General features: G+C 41.4%; 1 protein-coding gene across 10 annotated transcripts in view; it reads left to right on the top strand.

Moving 5' to 3' along the window:
• ADCK1 (aarF domain containing kinase 1) overlaps positions 1–23,078 on the top strand; it is a 123,628-nt gene that overhangs the window by 15,544 nt on the left and 85,006 nt on the right. For 2 of the 10 annotated variants that reach the window (XM_085869597.1, XM_085869595.1), the window contains exons 1-3: positions 1,160–1,386; positions 10,996–11,079; positions 11,364–11,429. In XM_085869597.1, the coding sequence (XP_085725723.1) occupies positions 1,267–1,386; positions 10,996–11,079; positions 11,364–11,429 (270 nt within the window). In that variant the 5' untranslated portion in view covers positions 1,160–1,266. Of the gene's footprint in view, positions 334–1,158; positions 1,387–10,995; positions 11,080–11,363; positions 11,568–23,078 lie in introns of those variants that run through there. The other 8 variants (XM_085869593.1, XM_085869589.1, XM_085869592.1 and 5 more) reach the window with 6 other exon arrangements.

Below are 23,078 nucleotides of genomic sequence, written 5' to 3'. Positions count from 1 at the left end.
GACACCACGTGTGTTGTGTGGGCGGTGTTATGCACAAGGATTCCAGCACAAACAGGACTGGACCAATCATGTTCGTGATGTAACTCATGCTGCATCGCCAATCCTCAGCGGCACGTGATACCATTGGACCAATCACGTTCGGCGATGTACCTCGTGCTGCATTCTGACAAGCTTTGGATCAGAGCGAGCTTTGATTGGTCAAAGTAGTGGAGAGGCGGCGATAACCTCTGACAGACGGTAATGACCAAGAAGGAAAGGCGATGTTGTTTTCATTGGTTGAAATATGGAGGAACGGAAGGAATTCTTCTCCTCGGATCCACTTGCAACACACAGGTACCTGTTTCATAACCCGAATCGCTTCACTGCGTCATTAATAATAATATTTTTCTCCTTATTTTAATTTGTACGATTTTCTTTTTTTGATCAACGTTAAAAAGCTTCAGTGACGGCTTTCGACATTTTCTTCATCCGCGACGCGAGTCTTCACCGATATTTGTGAAAATTTGATTTCTGTGAGAATGTGATCTCACTCTGAACGGCCGTCCTGGTTTTACATCATTATTTTGCGGCCCCTTGCTACGCTGTATCGAACGATTTCATTCCTTCTGTTTATATATATATATATATATATATATATATATATATATATATATATATATATATATATATATATATATATATATATATTTATATATATATATTTATCACAATAATTAGAAGATTTTTACACTTCAAATATTAAGTACGCTTTTTAATTGTTTTTAAACTGAAAAAGCATAAATTGCATATTTTAACATTAGTGTACTCATTTGCTTCACCACACGCGCTGTATTGAAGGATTTCACTTGTTGTTGTTGTTCTTTGTTGTTGTTGTTTGTCGTGTTTCTTCGTTCGAGCCACCTTTGCGTTCACACTGAAATCGCGCTATCCGCTGCGCAACAACTACCCGACACAAAGGTGGGTATTCTTGACCACCGGAAGTACAATCGCAGTTACGTCATCGTTTTTCGTCGGGAGTGCAGTATCGTGCGGTGTATTAGCTATGTTTCTTCAACCAACAAAATGATGTTCAACAATTATTTTTACTTCTATTGAGAAGAAAAATATTAAATGCCAAGATCTCGAATTATAAAAAAGAGGATTGTTTTTTTTTTAATTTACTTCGTTGTGTATTTTCCGCATCTCATCTGCATTGCCGAGTGCCGATGTGTCGGTGACGTTCGTGCTTTCGTTGCCCTCGTCCTCGTCACCTCGATTCAAGCTTGAATGCCGAGGCACCGGATTTTGGTTCTGGCCGGATTGACGGGGTTAGCAGGGTTTACAGGTCTGGTTGCGCCGGATGTGAGTGATGTGACTGCGATCCGAATGGCTCGCGCCATTTACACGGTGTGTGCTCTTTCTTTTCATACTTCCTACTTATTTGCTCTTCTTCTTTCCTCATTTGGATTTATTTCGATAAAAGTCTTGTGGGTTTTTTTTCCCTCGCATTATTCTATTTGAATTGGTCGATATCGTTTTAATATCTGGCATAAAAGTATAAACATTTGTTCCAAAAAAAAACAACATTTTTATTAAAACAAAAAGGTTGACTAACATTCGGGCTTCCGTAACATACACCCCAAGTCAGAAACAAATGTCGCTGAGTCCCATTCACATCGAGTCCTTATCCAAATTCTGTGTTTCTTTTGTTTTTTTTTGAAGCATAAATGGTATCTGAAGACATCTATCTTCTTATAATGTGACGCACAGTTTGTATTTGTCTTTCCCCCTTCACAAGGACCATTTGAATGGGCCAGTAGGGGGTTAAAGGCCAATCTGTTAACACGAATTGTAATGTGTGTTTATTCAGGTCTATTTTTGAGGATAAAAAAAACTCAGCATTTTCCATTAAAGAGTAATTATGTCTCTTCTATTGGCATTGTAGATGGTGACTTGCAAACTGAGTCTCAATGGCGGTGAACAGAAACATTAAAAAAAAAAAAACAAGTCTGAAGACGACGATAGTTCATGAGCGGTATTTGATGATGTAGATTTTTCAGAAGTCAAGGATGAGACAATGTGATAATTTTTGACGAAGTTATAAAAATGATCAACATGATGTGGTACGGGTGACAGGTTATGAGCTGCAAAATGTCGAAAACCCGGTTTCGTTCAACAGCTTTAAAAATTTGACCTTTGTATAACCTTTAAAGGTCACAAAACAATGTTGTGGACATTAAAATAAGGAAACAGAATGCGTGCTATAGCTTATTGGAGTTAGTTCGTCGAAGAAGGTCAAAAACCCGGTTCGATTCCCACAACTTTGAAAATTTGACCTTTGTGGCCTTTAAAGGTCAAGGATTATGAGCTTTGGTGCAAAACCTCCTCTGGAACATTCCAGGAACAGTATAACGTCATATAGGCTATATGGCATTTCACACTCCTCGGATTATCCATACTTTGATGAAATCAGCGTAAAAACAAACTTGAAGCAGGCGCCACGAGCAAGGTGTTCGAGATAGAGCAAAATGGTTTCAAGACTTTAGGTGGGGAATGACCTCAACATTATGTATAAAAATATTCTCATCCTAGCTCTCAAAGTTTGGGTGGTCATATGATTTTTATGTCAAAATTTGCAATTTTCTAAGTTTTTGACCTTGTGACCTTGACCTTGGGATTGAAATGAAAAATCGGACAACAAGTTTTTGATAATTCATTTTGCTATTCAAATACCGAAGAACCCATTCCATTCAGTCAATTCCCTTGGAGAAGATAGATTTTTAATCCGACTACCCCCTAAAAATGGCTATTTTTTGGGTGTGGCTCAACCCACAATGGGCATAGCACGCCCTCCTCCAGCAAACACAACTAGACATTGATATCAAACATATAACTCAGTTTCATCAAGATCGGATCAAAGTGCACGGAGTTATGCTCTGGACAGACAGACAGACACAGACATAACGCATATAGTGGTCACTCTGGCTGGTGCTCGTGAACCAATAAATAGAAGGCGTAGGGAGGTGAAATTCGCTGCACATGATGTGCAACACGTACAGAGTAAAACAAGCGTTTATTTATGTCTGTGGGATGTCTTATAGACAAAGAAGATATGACCACACCTGACACTAGGCTGAGGCTTCAGACTTTGGCGCACTCACGAGGCTGTGCCATCCAAATAAAACGTCTCGAAGATAAAAAAAAATGTGTGTATATATGTATATATATATAGTGTTACGGTTGTGGAAATTCGCATTACACCATAAAGAGTCCTCAGATGAGATATATTGGTAAGTTCATGTGTAGTTAGCACAAACCCGTTGTATAGAGGTAATATATGTGATCCATTCGGGCTGCGATGCTTCAGTTAGCCGTTTTTCTTTGGCTATTGTTAATTTGGTGCAAGAACAACAACGAACATCGCCACAACCAACATCTCAATGATCACGCCATTCACTACACGACGCCACCTTGCACAACTATGCTACCACATCTTCGCCACTAGCCATGCAACGAGCACTGTGTGGGCGCGTGCAAGAACAAAAACCAACAACGCTTGTGGGGTTTTCCCGCCTAATTTCCCCGCCTGATGCTTCCGCCTGAATCCCCCCCCCCACCATGCTTGGTGTGAAGGGGAGGGTGCGGCTGCTCGCTCCCGATTGGTGGATGCACTGCGTGAGGCGGTCGGAGTGGGGGCACGCCCCCCTTCGAGAGCTTTCTGGAAGCGTCTCGTAGGAAGGAGACGCCAAGAACGGGGCGGAGCGAAGGGCGGAGCCGGCCACTACAAAAGGGTGGGCGTGAAGAGTCATTGTTGGTTGGTTGTTTCCTTGTCCCAGTTGGAGGCTGAAGGCTCTTGGTTCGTGCAAGCGATCAACAAAAGGCGTGGACGTGAAGGTCGACGAGAACGTCGTTCCCTTTCCTGTTCCCTTGTCCCTGAAGTGGAATTGTGGAGAGTTGTGGTGATCGTCCCTGGTCGGAGGTTTTGTTCGTTCGTCTGAGCTGTCGAGCGGACCACACGAGCGATGCGCGGCAAGAGCTCGCGGACAATGCCGGAGGGACTCGGAGTTACGGTCGCCAAGGACTCGACGCGCTCAGGGAAGTCGCGACTTCCTTTTATTTGGGGGTTTTATGTAAATGTCTGTGGGTGGCGCCAGTCTTAAAAAGTAGAACTGTTTAAGTGTTGTAATAATTATATTCGGTTTTAACTCTTTCCCTGCTTCCTTTTGACTGTATGGCTGTATATATGTGCTTGTGCGTGTGTAATAAAGTGCTTGCTTGTTGAACTGTTTCCCCGTTTCGCTGCGTCCTTTCCTTTGTTGAATCTCCATCTTGCATCACGTAAGGGATTAATAGTGGGTTTTAAAACACCCGGTAACTAATCGGAACCGTCAAGTCCGACGATAACTCCGCTCGATTATCCCTGTAATACGGAACGAACCGCTTAAGCGGTTTGTGTCCGGCGTCGGCCTGTGGCATGGTCCCATCCCTCGGCAGATTACCCGCGCGGGTACTTGGGTATATCGACATTCGGCGATTCACCCTATTTCGCGCGGGTCGACTGCGGACTGGGTGGTGGTGGGGTGAAACCCCCACCTGTGACTGGTTTCTAGCGGTAGTCCCAGGAGGGTCACGACTGAATTGTCCGTCCGGTGAGCGACGCGGTCGCGATTAGAGTTACGCGGCCGATTGCACGCCGGCGGGCGCGAATTAGCAACTATATATATATATATATATATATATATATATATATATATATATATATATATATATATATATATATATATATATATATATATATAAATATATATATATCTATCTATCGGGTACCATTTGTGCATGTGCTGTTTTAAAATAATGCTTTTTGCAACGAAACATATCCTCCAGTCAAATAATATTGCTCCAACCTGTTATTTTTGACGGGATTTGTAGTAGTATTTAATATTGCAAGGTCAATGTTTGTCGGTCTGCACGGGGACCCTCTATTATTTTTGCCCCCACAATACCCTCTCCTTCGATGTTTGTTTGTCCGCACAGAACTTGTGTTTTTCTCTGCAACTGCTTGTCGGATTGAGACAATTTTCACCAGAGAAGCAACTACTCGTGAAGAATATTTTAATCATAATTATGACATAATTGGTCGTCTGATGTGGCAGCCATGTTGGAAAATCGGAAAAACTTTGGATCTCTGTATCTCTGAAACCGCACCAAGGAAAAAATTGAAACTTGGAACATGGCAAGTACTCCTCATGAGGAAGAAGTGATTTTTTTTTATAAATGTCATAACACATGTAGAATGCTACATCTGATCAGTATGAAAATTTATGAGCATCATCCAGGGATAAAATGGTCCACCAAAAAAAAAATTGATGTTTTCTGTCATGTGATTCGGCAGCCATATTCTTTTTTTTTATTAATTTTTTTTTAAAACCTTCAAAAATCTTCTCTGAAGTGGCTGAACAGATCGAGGCAAAACTTTTCACGTATGACCGCCTATCCATGAGGAACAAAAGGTTCACACATATGACATAAGTCACATTGTTTGGCAGCCATATTGGATTTACCCAAAAACCTATAAAGATCTTCTCTAGAACAGCTGGATAGATCGAGGGGAAACTTCACACAAATGTTCTTCAATCCTTAGGTGTACAAGTTTGTTTCGGAATAATTGATAGGTCACATGGTTTGGCGGCCATATTGAATTGAAGAAAATATTAAATAATGTTTTCTCTGGAAACACTTGATCAAAGTGAAACTTCACATTTATGATCTAGTAGTGATGGGGTATACATGTTTTAAATTTCAACTTGATCGGACACATTGTCTGGCAGCCATAATTTTTTTCTTTTTTTTGATCTGGGTTCTTCTTTTTTTTTTCTTGTTTTTAAACATAAGGCTCACTTCACTGTGCCTGGATGTATTTGTGGATAGAGGAGCAACTGAAATGTGAATCGTAACCAGATTCCTCTTGATGACTTCATCTTTGCTTTTTGCTTGTTTAGGTTCCTTCTGATGACTCCAATGCAGGACTGTACCTATTTGGTCTTCTATTTGATTTGAATTAAATTTATTTTAATCCAATTCTGGATTCAATTGAAGAATAATTTAAAATGTCATGGGTCAGGGTGAGGTGTCCAATCAAAGTGGGGTTGCATCAAATTGGGACGTCTTGGTTCCCGGTCATCACTGCCAGCAGTTATAAAGTGGCAGTTATAATTTTTTCTCTTATTAATTACGTATCACACCCAGACACAAATGCCACACAAAATACACCCCACAAAACTACACAAACACCACACAAAACAAGTTCTGGCCAGGGTCTGCAATCTCTAATTGCTCTTTCGAGTTTTAAATGGAATTTTGCCAACACAAAAGACAAAGGTTACTCAAGGTATGATTACAAAAAGGAACGTTAGATATTAACCAGAAAGAATAAATGCATTTTCATTCCTCTTCAATTTAACTGAGGATTGAGGGGGAAGCAGTATGCAAGTGAAGGGTTCCAAAGTGATGCAGTACTGTCCTCCTACTCCGACTCCTCGTCCTACTACTACTACTACTACTACTACTACTACTACTACTACTACTACTACTACTACTACTACTACTACCCCTCCTCCTTCATGTGCATCATTGGCTGAGGGCGTGGTTGTGCCGCTGATGCAATGCCCTTATTACCAGTACACTGGTACTCATTTCACCAACCTCACAACGATGACAGGCTGAGTCAACCCAACCTGGTGTTAATTCAATGTAAAACAGGGCTCAAACTCAGGACTCTCAGATCCCAAGCCCACCACCTTAACCGCTAAGCCAACACCAGGCTTCAGTACTGCCCTGGGAAAGACACTGGAAGATACCTCATAGATTTACTACTCTGGACAGACGTGGTGTATGGATGGGGGGCAACTGCCAAATGTGTACAGTGATTAAAATTCAAAGATGATAGATATTTTCACGGAATGTGCTGCAAGGGTCTTTCACAGGTTGTGACCTATCTACAGGTTGAGTCACAAGTCCCAGGACACTTGTGTGAAGTTTCCCTTTGATCTGTCCTGCCGTTCTGGAAAGGAAGATTTTCATGGGTTTTCGGGTATATCCAATATGGCTGCCAAATAATGTGACCTATGTCATCATATTTGTGAACGTTTTGTTCCTCATGAATAGGGGGTTAAACGTGTAAAGTTTCGCCTCGATATGTTCAGCCACTTCAGAGAGGAAGTTTTTGTTTTTGAAGCAATATGGCTGCCGAATCACGTGACTGATGACATCATCAATTTTTTTTCTGTGTACCATTTTATCCCTGATGACCCTCAAAAATTTTCATACCTATAATATGTAGTGTTCTTCATAATATGCAATTATGACATTAAAAAAAATCACTTGTTCCTCATGAGGAGCACTTGCTATGTGCCAAGTTTCATTTTGTTTTTCCTTGGTGCGGTTTTGGAGACAGTCGTCCAAAGTTAATTTGGTTTTACCAACATGGTTGCCACACCACGTGACCTATGACATCATTATTCTGAAAACATTCTACATGAGTTGTTGCTCTGATGGTGAAAATTTCTTCTCGGTCCGACAAGTAGTTGCAAAGACGAACACTAAAGTTCTGTGCGGATAAACAAACAAATGAAAAATCTTGCTTGGCACGACACTTGGCGAATTAGTTGACCTTTCCGTGTGGTGGTCCAAGCTGTGATGTCATGGAATGTGTGGTGTTTATTTGTTCGTACATTAATAAAATGACGCGACGTCACAAATAACAATTATCAGGCGCGCGTTGTCATGGTAACGGCAGCAGATTGAAAATTTTCACAACTCATTTAAAGCCACTATGTGACATTCAACAACTTATCATCGGTGCTTGTTGCCTTCATTCTGATCGTAGAAAATATTTGAAAATACCTAGGAACATTGCTTTTCAACCAACTTTATGATCCCTTTATCAGGTTTGAAATATGTTGTAAAACAAAAATATGTATTTTATATGTGCGTTTTTCATGTTTTGGGTGACTCTGACCTTGACCTTGGGTCAATTTCAATCAAACTTTGTACACATATTAATATTACATGCATAAATAGACAGTATAAGTTTCAATATAATAAGTGCAAAACTGTTTGAGAAATAGCCATGTGTAATTCACAAAATTACCCATTGGTTTATAATGGGCGATAATATAAAGTGATGCAGAATCCAGATCCTGATCTTGAACATCACCAAAAGTCACATCTTTTTGCACTGTGGATTTCTATCAGGTGTTAAAATTTCATCCAAATCGGTTAAGAATTGTGACCTGTAGAACGAATATAATTTTTTTTTTTAAATCACGCCAATAGCTAAAAACTTTGACGCCATACGCTTGCGAAAACTGTGCATAATTTACATATTCCATTGAAGTTTGTTTTGGCGTCAACAGGAAGTCGCTATGACTTCCGGTCACTGAGTTATGTCCAAAAATGTGTTTTCATGTTGTGTGATGTCACGTCGCGACGTTTAGTTCGATTAAGACGGGGTTTGGACGCAGACCATCTCAGGTGGATTGCCTACCAGGTGTAAAAATTGAAGAACGACTGGTCCAGCTGTTTGTGCTGTAGACGACCGGACAAACAAACAAACAAACAGAACAGACCAATATACTTGACAAAATCAAATATTTCGCCAAGTAACAAATGGACCCAAATGCAATACCCTCTCCTTCGGCGAGGGTAACCAGAGCAAAGTTGATGGTGCGCCATCGCAAATCCCCATGCTTCCCACCTGACGTAAAGTTGAAAGATGGTGAAAATTTTCACCAGGAATGACTCGATGTCAAATTTTGAGTTAAATATTTTTTTCTTCCCATTTTGACTCCTGTAACCCAAAGTCCCCACCCCATGGGGCATCATGAACCTGGGGCTCAAATCCAAAAAATCATTACATATTTCATGTATATTTCATGCTTCCCTCGATGTTGATTGCATGTACAAAGTTTCATTTTAGAATGTGCCCGTAATCACATTTTTCAGTGTTTGAAATTGAGTCCCCCCCCTCCCCCAGGGGGCAGGGCCTGAAATTATACTGCTCTTGTACCCTTGTGCTATGTGGTGATCTTAACTGCCAAGTTTGGTGAATTTCTGTATAACCGTTTCGGACGATATAGCATGCTCGGCAGACAGACGGAGATAATTACAATATTCACCTTTTTTTTTTTTTTTTTTTTTTTTTTTTTTTTTTTCAAAACACGTGGGTATAGAAAGAAATATGGGATAATAATCTCCCAAGTTTCATTCGCTACACGATTGTTGGTTCTTTTCCAATATGTGGGAATGTCAGTTTGAGAATGTGAAGAAACAAAGTGGTAGGGCCTTATTGCACGTTCTTCCTTGAATCTCATCTTTCGCAATAAAGATCACAGACGTTGAGAAGTAGAGCTCGAGATGGCTGGGTATTGATTGGTTATGGACCACGGTGGCAGAACCTGAGCAGAAGTAGTCTGTGTTTGGCCAAGATAGTCCTGATCCAAGGCAATCTGAGTTAATGTGGACATGGATAAAATGAACCTTTTAAAGGTGGAGTGGAGTGGATGGTTCAAGGAGTTAATTCATTAATTTGAACATTGTCATAAAACTTACATCTGCATTTTCCCCACGGGGGTTTTAGGACGTGCTGGACATTAAAAAGGTGGTTACCTTTCGAAAAGGTGTTTGACACTTCCTGGTGGTTATCTTTTGCCCTCGGGCTGGCAGGAGCACTGCTTGACCATACATCCCAATATACACTATAAAAGTCTTTGGTGACTTCAAAACAGACGTCAAGTCCAACGTGCGGTAGCTTAATGCCATGCTTAGATTCTCAAGTACCTACACCCAAAATTTGGGGCCTCCAGGTGCTATGGTTTGACCCATGAAAGAATAACGTAATGCACACACACAAAGGCTTGAAAATATTTATCTCGATAGGTACTTGTCCATTGTCTACGAATTTATGTGCAATGCACGTAAAAGTTCACCGATATCTACCAGTGTCTTTGTCCTGCATGTGATTTATGTACAAGCTCCACATTTAGCCTACCATCAATGTAAATGTCAATAAAAGGTGAATTATGCAAATTCACATCTTCATTTTTCAAAAGTAAGGTTGTCAAAACAAGATGAAACTTTCCTGGATGTCTCATAATTTCAAAATCAGACTACAACCCTTATGGCACTTTGGATGTTTTTATTTTTAATGAAAGGCCAAAATCTACTTGTGGTAGAATGTAACACGAGTGTTCATGAAGACTAGTGTGTGTCTGCGATTGACAGGAAGAACAGTTGATTGAATCAACACAACATTGATCGACGTCTGCTCACCGCTGTGGGTTAGCAAATTTGCTTCCGACAGTCGTTTGCATTCTTCAATCAAGTTCTGTTGAAATGCACTTAATTGCTCTTCTCTTAGTTATGAAATAGGCAAATTTAAAGGCAGGCATCATAACCCAGAAGAAGAACACAACAGCGGGTGATGTAGCGACAGACAAAATGGGGCGAAGAGAAAACAGTGGGAGAAGAACAAATGGATGCACCGCAGCACAAGGTAATGAATTGAAGGAGGGTGGGAACAGGGTCCGTGAAGGGGCGGTGGCCAGCAGACTTGAAATCCTGCACGGGGGATCTTGAGATAACAGACTTTGGAAGATAGCTCCACAGGTGAGAAAATAGGGTTATGGAAGAATGGAGGTGAACATTGAGTTTAGACAGGGAGGGTAATAAGGTTTCTGATTGAAATTTGTATCATCTTCAGGTGGATTGAAACATTATTTTTGAATTGATGAATCTGAATGACATAAAGCCAATCACACCAGAAACGTCTGACATGTTGTGTTCCGGCAAGGCATGCAGTGTTTGCATTTGTTTGAAAATGCAGGAAAACTCTCAGCAGTTTTTGCATTCATGGTGCTATGATTCGTTATTTTAATGCAAGGATGTAAAGTGAACATTTCAATCTCTTACACCAAAGGACATCAGAATGATTTTAATTTTCTCTTTTTATTCTTGCAGACCGTCACAATAAGTGCAGACTACATGATATCGTTGAGGCATCTTGACCATGGTACGCCAGAGTATTGGTCAGTAAAGTCACAGGTAAATTAATTTTTAATCATTACATTGCAGGTATATGCTCAACATCAGATGTATTGGCCTTCGGGTGACCAATAGGGTACAAGTATACCCAAGATCACATTTTACACTTCGATACCTTTTGGCTCAATGGTCGTCTGAAAGTTAGTACGTGAACGGACAAAAGATGCACTTGTTTGACTTTAAGAGAGTGTAGAGAGTCTGAATGCATGCGTTATCTATCGAAGGAGTCCTTTTACCATTCACATGACCACATTGCTATATATTCCCATTCCCCACCGCTCTAGGTGCATCTTCGATCTGCAGTACGGCTTCACAACCTATGCCGTGCCAATCGTGGCACCTTTGTCAAGGTGGGCCAGCACTTGGGCACGCTTGAGTACCTCTTACCAGAAGAATACACACAAACCCTTAAAGTCTTGCACAGCAGTGCCCCGGCTAGTCCGCTGAAAGATGTCAAAGCAGTAATTCGTGAAGATCTCGGCCAGGAGGTGCGTTAGAATGGGTCGGGTTTTGCATTGGCAAATTATGTTATGTTGTCCTTTGATAGGATGCTGAAGGTAGCATAATTATGAATATATCCAGGATGAAGCTTTTGTGTATCTAAGATTGTTTTTTTTTTGTGATGTTGCAGAGGTGGTGAAATTACATTTTCATTGTCTCCTCAAATATGTTGTAGTACAATGGTACGTCCTGCAAAAATATTGTACTTGCGAAAAGTGTTTGAGGTGAACGTACAAGTGAGCTGGGCCATAGTTGTCCATCCCGCTTTTTTGCACCTCCATTGTCATTAAAATAGTGTGGAAACTTATTTTTTAGTATGATTATGTTGAATTGTAAGTGACACACCAAAGAACTGAATAGTGAACATGGTTTTTAGTTTCAATTGTGTTTTTGTTTTTTTGAGGCGTTAAAGTTTAAAACTGAAATCTGGCCAGTACCGCCCCTAAACATTCAGGATAGAACCCTAGGCCATTGCGTAATCTGTGTGACATCATCCAGGGAACGATTGTTTCAGTACTGCAATGGAGAGCCATGCTGCTGTGCAATGTCAAGGCACATTTTCGGTGGACTGCACGAAGAAATGGCAGCACGACTCGTGTCTGAATCGCTGACATCAGGAAGTGTTTTCCAATGTAGATTATTGTGATGATTATGCTGTCGTAGGTGCAATCGTTATTTATTTATTTTTTGTAGAAGGTGTAATTTTGATATAATACTTTTCTGTCATTCTTGGAGTCAGTATGAAAAATCAAACGTGCTCATTTTAAAGCTAAGGCCGAGGATATACAATTGTCATTTAACATTGCATGGCCAGCGTAGCGGCACGGTGTAGTACGCCATACGAGCCCAAGAAAGTCCTTCACGTGACAACTCTGTTGTGGAACTCTTAATATTCAAGATAACTCTTAAATTCAATGTCCACTCAAGGCAAAGTACAATTCAATCCGAGAATATTTATTTTGCATGATATCACGGAGCGAACGAGCATCGATGTAAAACGTACAATGGTCTCCGCTAAATCGGAGATACAGAAATCATCGATATACAATGTCTAAGGAGAGGTGGGGGAAAGTTAAGGGGGCCGGGGAGAAAAACAGAGAACAAGAAGAGGAGGAGGGAAGTTGGGTCATAACGACCATATCTGACTTTGACTGGGACAGTTTTCACATGAGAGAAGCAAGGCAGGGGTACAACTGTAAGCAAAACAATTCTGGACAGTACGTTACATCGATCAAACAGAGAGAGAAGAGGAAAAGGGAGGGAAGACAAGGGACAAAAGCAGCAGCAGGAAGGAACAGCAAAGCAAGAGAAGATACAAGTTCCAATAAAATACATTTGATTAAAATATGTTTGATTATAGATTCCAATAAATGAGTTGCAGAGAAATGAAGACATGTCAGCAATTAACAGGGGAAATAGTAATTGACCACAATTCGTATGCATTCTCTCTCTATCGAGTGCAGCCTGTGGCTGCTGGTTGCATCATTGGTTGGGATGTGGCTATGCCGCTGATGCAGTGTCCCCCTTACCAGTATACTGGTGCTCATTTTGCCGACCTTGGAAGGATGACGGGCTGAGTCAACCTCTTGGTGTATTTAATTCGGCGGCCAACGGGGCTTGAACTCAGGACCCTAGGATCCCAAGCCGCCACCCTAACCACTAAGCCAACACCAGGCTTTTTGTATGCATTGAGTAAGCAGATTAATCATCGAAGTATAATTTTAAAAAGAAGTTTGCTTCAACAGTTCCTTGGAGTTGTACAAACCCTTACTGGTACAAGTGCTGCAGCACCTTGATCTAGCGCATTATGAAATCGGGAACGTTTATTGTACGTTTTTGGATTTATCTGTGTGAAGATAAGGCTTCATGGCAATTACTGGCTACAAAATCCAAATCATCGTACAGATGTCCCTTACAAATGCTGAAGAATGGTTTCCTAGAAATTGTCAGTGTTGGTCAATTCGGCATTTGTGAACTATTTTTTTCAATGGAAAATAAAATATTTCGTTCAGACTCTCTCCATCAAACCCTCTATTGCCCATGTGTATATGTATATGTATGTGTATGTATATATATATATATATATATATATATATATATATATATATATATATATATATATATATATATATATATATATATATATATATTAGCAGGGATACCCGTGCTTCGCACAGGAATCCCGTGGATGACGTCGGGGTCTGAAGGAGTATGTCACAATTAATTGTAAAATTGTAGAGGCTGCCACGCACACGCACACGCACACGCACACACACACACACTTTTAATAGTGTGGATACAATATTCACAACATAGAAATCGAACCCGATCATGTTTATACACCGCACAGCATTTATTAATATTCGCAAGATAGAAATCAAATCCGATCGTGTTTATACACCGCACAGCGTTTAATATTCGCAACATATAAAGTTGAAAGTGTGTGTGTGTGTTTCTCTGTGACCTATGCATGCGAAAAGTAATGGACTGATCCTCACCAAACTTCACATGCTGACAGAACATGTACCCGGGAGTGTCCCGATGTAAAATAATTGTACTTCCGGTTTCTGAATTACGACATTATCTGATTTCGTAACGTTAATTTTTCAAGTTCAGCCGATTGACATGGGGCCAACGCCATATAGAATATATCTAACATATGATTTTAAGTTTTTGTTTGTTTGTTTGTCTGCACATGCTAATCTCCTGAAAGGTGAAAGATAGGAGCTAACCACTGAAAAAAAAAAATGTCGGGATGGGCCCCGGGAAGGTTATAGGCTATGTGGCAAGGCCCCTCAGCTGGGGGGGGGGGGGGGAAGGGAGTGTGTTTCCCCCTCACCAACCCACTTAGCCTATGACTGCCATGGGCCAATAGGGAACTGATACTGTGCTCGTGTCAGACATATGTATGGAAGATTAAATTCATTCAAAAAGAACCTGGGCAGCGCCGGGTGCATTCACTTAGTGATGTATATTACTGAATCTACAGGATTTTTATAAAATATACATGCCCAGTATTGGCCTTTTTTCTTGTTTCACCTTAAAATATGACGTATATTAGACCATGCAACAATACAACATATAAAACATTCTATATGAAATTTCTCATCTAATCAAAAGGTTGTAACCCACCGTCTGAGAAAATCAGCATTTGTTGCAGTCAGTGGTGGATTCGCATGGTATATGCACATTCTGGCATATTTTTATTTTTTCTTGTTTTATTGCCCTTTTAGAGCCTGGGACTATGAAATCCCCCTAACAAAATGACTCGTTTATCAATAACTCGTATTTACGTGTCTTAAATTATTCAAGTTATTACCAATAATCGGTTTAAAAAAAAAATTGAGATGATCCGGGTGGATATTTAATTACAGCGGCTTGACGAACTTTCCAACCCAAATGTCCGACTGCACGTTACGTTTTAAAAAAAAATTCTTTTATTCTTCTGTGCTTCAGATTATTTTCACTAAAATTTATTTACAAATGGGGCACAGTGATTTAGATATAATAGTATATATATATATATATATATATATATATATATATATATATATATATATATATATATATATATATATATATATATATATATATATATATATATATTGAAAACATGCATGGCTTTGGTTTTGAGTAATTTTGCATTTTTGTCCGACTGCACGTCACACTTTTTTGAATTTGATTAAACAATTAATTTTCTTTAAAAAAAACTAAAATATTTTTCCAGGTATTTAAATAATATTTTATTAATTTAGAAGGCAGCTAAAACAGTTTTGGAGAATTTAGAGAGCGTTTTGTTCCTCCCAGAATTGATTGGATTGAAAATTTACGTCCAAGAATTTGTTTGATAAATCTTCTCTCTTTTAGTGTTTTTCAGCATCTGATAGTCACTGAATAGAGCAGTAATAAAAATAGGTATGTATTATTTCTTAATAATCCCAGAAATTGGTAATTTGATTATTAGATTAGTTGCTAGAATGAGTTGCATACTATGACCTTCATTTATTTTGCCAAAAAAGAAAAATTAGGTAATTTCATTGAAAACTCGCAAGACTATCAGAATAGGTACCCCTTCTTCAAAGTATCATATTTTGGTGTATATGTATGTATATGTATGTATGTATGTATGTATGTATGTATGTATATATATATATATATATATATATATATATATATATATATATATATATATATATATATATATATGACCGTTTTTACAGCCATTTTTCCCTGCTGTGCAGGGGTTTGGCTTTTTGTTGAGGCAATGTTTTATGGCCGGATGCCCTTCCTGACGCCAACCCTGGTCGCCTCTTACGACACACAGGGATATGGTACACCTATTCTAACCGGGGCATACACTGGGACCAATACACTGGTACTCATTTCGCCGACCTCGGAAGGATGACAGGCTGAGTCAACCCCCTGGTATTAATTCAGCAGCCAACGGGGCTTGAACTCAGAACCCTGGGATCCCAAGCCACCACCCTAACCACTAAGCCAACACCAGGCTTATTGTGTATATATGTATGTATATATATATATATATATATATATATATATATATATATATATATATATATATATATATATATATATATATATATATATATATATATATATATATATATATATATATATATATATATATATGTATATGTATGTATGTATGTATGTATATGTAATTAAGCTATACGGTTTTTTTGTTCTGAACTCAGACTTGCACTTTCAGGAAAATGTAGTGAAAAGGCAATGGAACAAACTTCATTTTTTGACATTTTTGAAACAGAGTGGTAACCACTTACATGCGCTTAGCCCTGTATGTATATACACACGGTAATGCACCACATGTTTGACATGTTACATTTTAGAAGATCCTCACTCAAGTACAAACATGCAAATATGATACCTGTTTATCGATATACTACAATAAAAAAAAAAGGTTTGAGTATCAAAGCACTCGACAAATTCCCATCTTTATTTATTTGAAATGATGTGCGAATACCAGTACTACTGTGGTCATGCCGATGTATGAATGCCTCTGTAGACGTAGCCGGTACCACCTCTGGTCACACTGATCACAGAAAACAAATTGGAAATGGGGAGTAGGAAGGGTGGTGTGTCGCTTTGTCAAGCGTGTGTATCTTGACATGCAAATGGCTGTAAAACGCCTACATGGTATCGGTTTCCATCACCTTTGAGGGAGTGAAGGAAGGAGGGAATGAGGAAGAATGAGTGAGGGTGTGATGAGCGATTGTAATTGCAGGGAGTCTTATCAGAGATGTCAAAATAAAGTTTTAAATTGATCACATGCGAACCATCCATGCTATTCGTGAATGAATATTTTATGTTAAAAAGTAAATTGTAAATCTTTCTATGGCCAAAGATAAAATAGCTATTGTCGAGCACGCATGGGCACTATGCAGTTCTACCATGATACATTTCTGGATGTAAGAGCGTTCTCGAGATGATGTAAAGGGGTTACATGATGTTCTACGTCGTACCAGCGATGGATTTGAGGGAGGGAAAATATAGGGACAAAACACATCTAAAACAAGAAAAAGAGTAATCGGAGATTGCAGACCCTCGTCAGGACTTGTTTTGTGTGGTATTTGTGTAGTGTTGTGTGGTGTATTTTGCGTGGCATTTGTGTACTGGTCTTATGTAATTAATTATAACTGCCACTTTATAAATGCTGGCAGTGATGGCTGGATCAGCCTTTTCAGAGAAGATTTTTGAAGGTTTAAAAAAAAAATATGGCTGCCGAATCGCGTGACCGATGACATTATCAAAAAAATTGTAGACCATTTTATCTCGGGATGACCCTCAAAAATGTTCATTCTGATCGGATGTAGCGTTCTACATGTGCAATTATGACAGAATAATGAAGGCACCTATGACATCATAAAAAGACACTCATTCCTCATGAGGAGTACTTGCCGTGTGCCAAGTTTAAATTTTTTCCTTCGTGCGGTTTCAGAGAAACAGAGGTCCAAAGTTTTTCTGTTTTTCCAATATGGCTGCCACACTACATGGCCTATGACGTCATAATTATCACTAAAACATTCTACATGAGCAGTCACACCAATGGTGAAAATTTTGTCTCAATCCAACATGCGGTTGTGGACAAACAAACAAAGACAACAAACTGACCCAAATGCAATACCCTCTCCTTCGGCGAGGGTAATAATAAATCTAAATAAAATTTGTCGTCTGTCTGTATGTCCGTGTTCTTTGCAAAGACCGCTGGGCCAGGAACCACATTTGGCACACAACCAAGTCCGGCTCAGGCATTATCCTAAGGGTATTTTCATCCACCACCTCAGCCTTTAAAGGCCACTTTTTTCAAATTTATATACAGTCTGATTGGCTAACAGCTATCATGTGACACATAACCGGAGTGAAGGCCAGCATTTATAATTAGCGGAGCTGTGTCTTCCACCCATTGGCTGGACAGCTGGCCTGACTCCACCCACAATTATATCCCAACTAAATAATGCTTTCACCATTTTTTACTGTGGTTAGCCATAGCCATCTGCTGCAGTAAGTGTTGTACAGTATTCACAATTGCCATGCCTTCCCTATGTTTTCTCTTCATCGTAAAGCAAGCATAAACCCATATTTGTTTATATATGGTAGGTTTCATGGCCCTTGAGAAAGCCAGAGCTCATAATAGGCCTCAGCCTTTTGGCCTTCTGCCCTCGAGGGAGGTTCATGCTTATTCACTGCCTGGGTTTTTATCCCCCGCTGCGTGGCGGAAGGGGGATATTGTTGTCACCCGGGTCGTCCGTCCGGCTGTCCGTCTGTCCGGCTGGGCGTCAACATTTATAGCTGTGAGTGCGATAACTCGTAAACTATTCACCATATCGATTTGAAATTTGGGTCACACATGTACCACCTGAAAAGGAAGAACCCCATTGATTTTGGGCGTGGCCAGATCCAAGATTGCTGACTGTGGCGGCCATCTTGAAAAAAATGTTTTTTGTAATAAATGGAAAACCGCTTATCTGATTTCAATTATTTTTGGTTACTATGTTCCTCACCCCTGGGGAACTTTTTGAGATGATGACCAAATGGTGTCTTTTTTCCAATTCACCTCCCTCATTATCTGGAATATGTATGACCTTTTTCATTCAATGGCAGGGGATTCCCCATCTCTGATGGTATATTTATTTTTGTCGGGAGCGACGGTTTTCCCTTGACAAATTTCTCCCCCACCGATAACCTCCATGTCCGTTGTGCGGAAGCGCCGTAGCCTCAACTTTGGAGACTTCCCTCGTGCGATTACTGGTGGTGCAAACAGAGATTTATAGTCAAGAACATTCATGTCAAACTTAGATGGAAAGCTGTTCATTGCTAAAAATTGGAACTCCAATCATGTTGCTGAGGAATCTTGATCCACCAATGTTGTTCAATGCCACAAGGCTCGTTGTTGAACAAATGCTACCAGTGATGACAATCATCACTGGGAAATTTAAGGGAGAGGATGTCTTCCTGCCAAGGATTTTAATCGTTCCCTCAGATTTTTCCCTCTGAATTAATGCATTCTAATTTCCCCATCAAATTCAGTTTTGCCATGTCGATCAATTAACAAGGCACGATGACAGTCCTTTGAAGGTGGTTTGGCTTAAACCTGGCATCACCATGCTTTTCACACAGCCAGTTATATGTTGGATGCTCCAGAGTGGGGAATGAAAATAATTTGCACATTTTTTGCATCTGAAGGTAGAACAAAAAAGTTTTATAGTCTAAAAAAAATTGTCAAATTCAAATATCTGATGATGATTTCTAAAATGTACGGAACCTGCTGCAACGGTGGGTTATTTTGCGTCAGGGCCTGCCTTCCAGGCAGTCCCTATTCCCCAACCACCCCACCTGCTCCCCTTGGGTTGGAGTATCAGGCAGCATTATTACATTTTCTGAAAGTGATGAATACTGCTTATTACCGACTACGCTTTGACCAGAGCTCCCGATTAAGACCTCTAACTCTTTGTGAAAGGTCTCGACCACAATAAATAGAGATCTCAACAGTGGCAACAGAAATCTTGCATGTAAACAGAATTCTCAATCAAACTTTTCATGGTAAAGCCATAGGTTTTCACGAGTCATGAATAATGGGGTGTGGCGCAGTTTTTGCAACAAAAGGTGGCAATACTTACTAATTACTTCCGTTCATAGAACGGTTATCCCAGCTGGTCCAAAATTCATGAGAATTTTCATTTCAAAGTTTTGATTTTAGAAAACCGATGAATATGTGTTTAGAGAAAGCACATTTATTAGCTAAACCAAACATGAAGCTCTATTTTAGTGGAGCTTTAAGAGTTTGAAGTACAAAGGGAGGCAATTGAACAAATTCTGTCTGTGTTTGAATTATAAAAGTTGTAAACTTGTCACCTTTGAATCAAAATGAAACACCATCAATGGTCCCACGTTGTTCTGTGGCATATCGGGCGATTGAAGGCTCACTGAAAATGTGCAATTTTATTTTGCACCATGTTTCCAGTTTTTTATGATCTCTGTTCATTATATGACCGGTCACTTCAGCAGAGATAAGTATAAATTTTATAAAAATGAAACATTTCATTAACAGCATGGCAGGATAGATGAGAGGTACTGTATGCATGGGTCATTCTCTGAAAAGTGGCCAATTTCTTGTAACTACATTATAATAGATAATCTTCGACCCATTGCCCACAAAATAAGTAAAATATCAATCAAAAACACATCTTTAACAACACCCGAACCCATTTAGTTACTTTATTATGAGTCACTTCCATGAATTTTGGATATTTCCATCAGACATATTATATTGTTGTGGTTACCAAATTCGCAAACCACCATTCAGGTCCCTTAGGTGAGGTATCTCGGTAAGTACATGTGTAGTTAGGCCTAAACCCGTTGTCTAGTGGGAATACATGTCATTTATGCATGCTGCGACTCTTCAGGATAGCCGTTTTTCTTTTACTATCTTTATTTTGGACCAACTGCCATGATTACCACCACAACCACAACATCAACCACCAACCACAACGCTGCTTCACCACAACTGCCACGACCTTCACGTCACACCTCACAACCGTAGCATCGCCACCGTTCTTGCCCCGCTGTGGGTACCGGTGTTGGACTCGTGCAGGGCGCGCGTCGAACAGCGTGTACAAAATCACGGATTTTGTGCTTCAAAAACGGATCAAAAACGACACACGCCCACTTTTTGCCGTCCAATCGGTGAGCGAGGGGCGAACTGGCCCCCCCCCAGGGCGATCGATATATGCAAATTTATGGATCAAAAAGCCTTCACGCCCACTTTTTCTCGGGCCAATGGGGAGCGAGGTGAAAGGTCAAAGGGAGGGGGTCAAAGGCGAAGCTACGGGGGGGATAAAAGGACCGTGTTCGTCAGTCAGAAGAGAAGAGCAGAGTCAGGAGAGTCCAGAGGAGGAGAAGAAGTGAGAAGAGAGTCGAGAGGCGGGGAGTAGGAGAGTAGGAGAGTCCAGAGGCGGAGAGTAGGAGAGTAAGAGAGTCGGAAACAGAGAGTCAAGACTTCGCGGGCGGTGGAGCTGCTCGTCGTGTGCGTTGGAGTCGGAACGGAGGGGACGGAGCTGTGGAAAGGCGGCGACACCAGACGAGGGGGTGCTCGCGTCGTGCAGGGAGCTGCACCCGAGGGAGGCCGACAGCGCGACCTGGCCGAGGTGGAGACGCTCGTCGCGGGATAATAAAGATCCTCTATACCCCGAGCATCAGCAACCCCCTCCTGTTTCCCCCCGCGCTGAGATAGTGCGACCAAGGGGGCCCCTTTCCCACCCCCTACCAGACACCGTCCGCGAGGCCCGCGGAGTTGAGGCGCCATCGCCGCTCCGCGTCTCATCACCAGACGGGTAGGCGCGACCCGGTCTCGGCCTCAGGCCCGCCTCATCCTTGAGGGTATTCTTTTCCTTGGTTTTGGGTATGTGTTGTCGGCGCCGTCTGTGAAGTAGAATTGTACAAGTGTTGCCGTGTGCTCGGTAGTCGGTATTAGCTCTGCATTGTGTTTTCGCTTTTACATTTGCTTTTTGTGTAAATTACATTGTGTCTTTTCTGTGTGCATTTGGTGGAATTGTATATGTGTGCTTCCCGTGTGCCGCGAATAAATGTGCTTTTGTGTTGAACTGTTTCCCGCTTCGCTTCGTCTTTTCCTCTATTGAATCCCCATCTTGCTTCACGTAAAGGGTTGGTAGTGGGCTGAATACGCCCGATAATTAATCGAACCGTCGAGGTCGACGATAACACCGCTCGGTTATTCTGATAGTACGGAACGGGTCGCTTAAGTGGCCCGTGTCCGAAGTCGACCTGCGGCGAGGTGCGATCGCCCGGTCTACCCTCCGCGTGGGTACTTAGGTAAGTCGAATTTGGCGAGCAACCCTATCCCACGCGGGGGCTGATTGGCTCGATCGCGGTGAGACCGAAAGGTCCACCCGTGACTGGTTCCCGGCGTTAGTCCGAGAGGGTCACGACTGGATTGTCCGTCCGGTGGGCGACGTGCCGCGATTCGAGTTACGTGGCCGTCAGCACGCCGGCGGGCGCGAATACCGCAACACTGGTGTCAGGAGTGGGATACAAATTCATCGCCCTCCTCGCGGCACTGGTATTGGAGAGCGGGACAACAGGCTCTCCTGTCTCCAGCGAAATTCACGGGAATCGGTCCAGGGGTGAGAGAAGCGACCCCCGATTCCCTCCAAATTACGAGCTAGCGAAATTAACCCTTTAAGAGAAGCAAGATGGCGTCTCAAGGCGAGCGGGAGCCGGGGGTATTAGAAATGGATGTAGAATGTGTAGAGTCCATGGTCCAGGATGGAATCCCCGAGCAGGAAATGTTGATTGTGCAGGAACACGGACTCGCCCAACTGAACCCAGAGCCCGAAATAGGAGCGGCAGCGGCCGCGGTGTATGACACCTCCCCCCCCCTCTCCACCAAAACCCGCCGACCCTTGCCGAAACGGCTCACCCAAGCGCACCCGACATGGCCCAGGTATTCGCCATGCTGGCGGCAATGACAGCGAAAATGGATGCAAACGCAAATGAATTTATAAACGAAATGAAAAGCATGGGCAAGCAAATGAAAAAAGAAATGAAAGAACTACGGGGTGAGACGCAGAACATGGGCCGATGCCTGCAGGCGGGCATGAAGGCCGTGAGCAGGGAACTTAAAATGGCGACTCCACGTGTCGGAACAAACGAGCTGGAAGGGGGTGCAACGGCTGACAGGCCCGCGGTGGAGGCGGGTAAGGAAAAAGTAATTCGGGAGACAAGAGACGAGGTGAAAGTAATTGCGAGGGAGAGAAAACAACAATTAATACGGAGAGCAAGGATGAGGTACGCGGAGATCGTGAAAGAGCAAGGAGTGAAAAACAGGGAAGGACGGGAGCGACTTAAAGAGAAAGCAAGGTTGACCTACATAAAGATAAGGGAAAGACGCCAGAAAGAAGCAGAGACCAATAAACACGATGAAGACGGGGTAAGTGACGCGC

The sequence above is a fragment of the Eptatretus burgeri genome, chromosome 2 (assembly GCF_056783735.1).
Source record: "Eptatretus burgeri isolate ZD-2024b chromosome 2, Ebu_testis_v1, whole genome shotgun sequence".
In the NCBI taxonomy this organism is placed as follows: domain Eukaryota; kingdom Metazoa; phylum Chordata; class Myxini; order Myxiniformes; family Myxinidae; genus Eptatretus; species Eptatretus burgeri.
The sequence above is the reverse complement of the archived record's forward strand: the minus strand, read 5'-3'. Positions and strand labels throughout refer to the sequence as shown.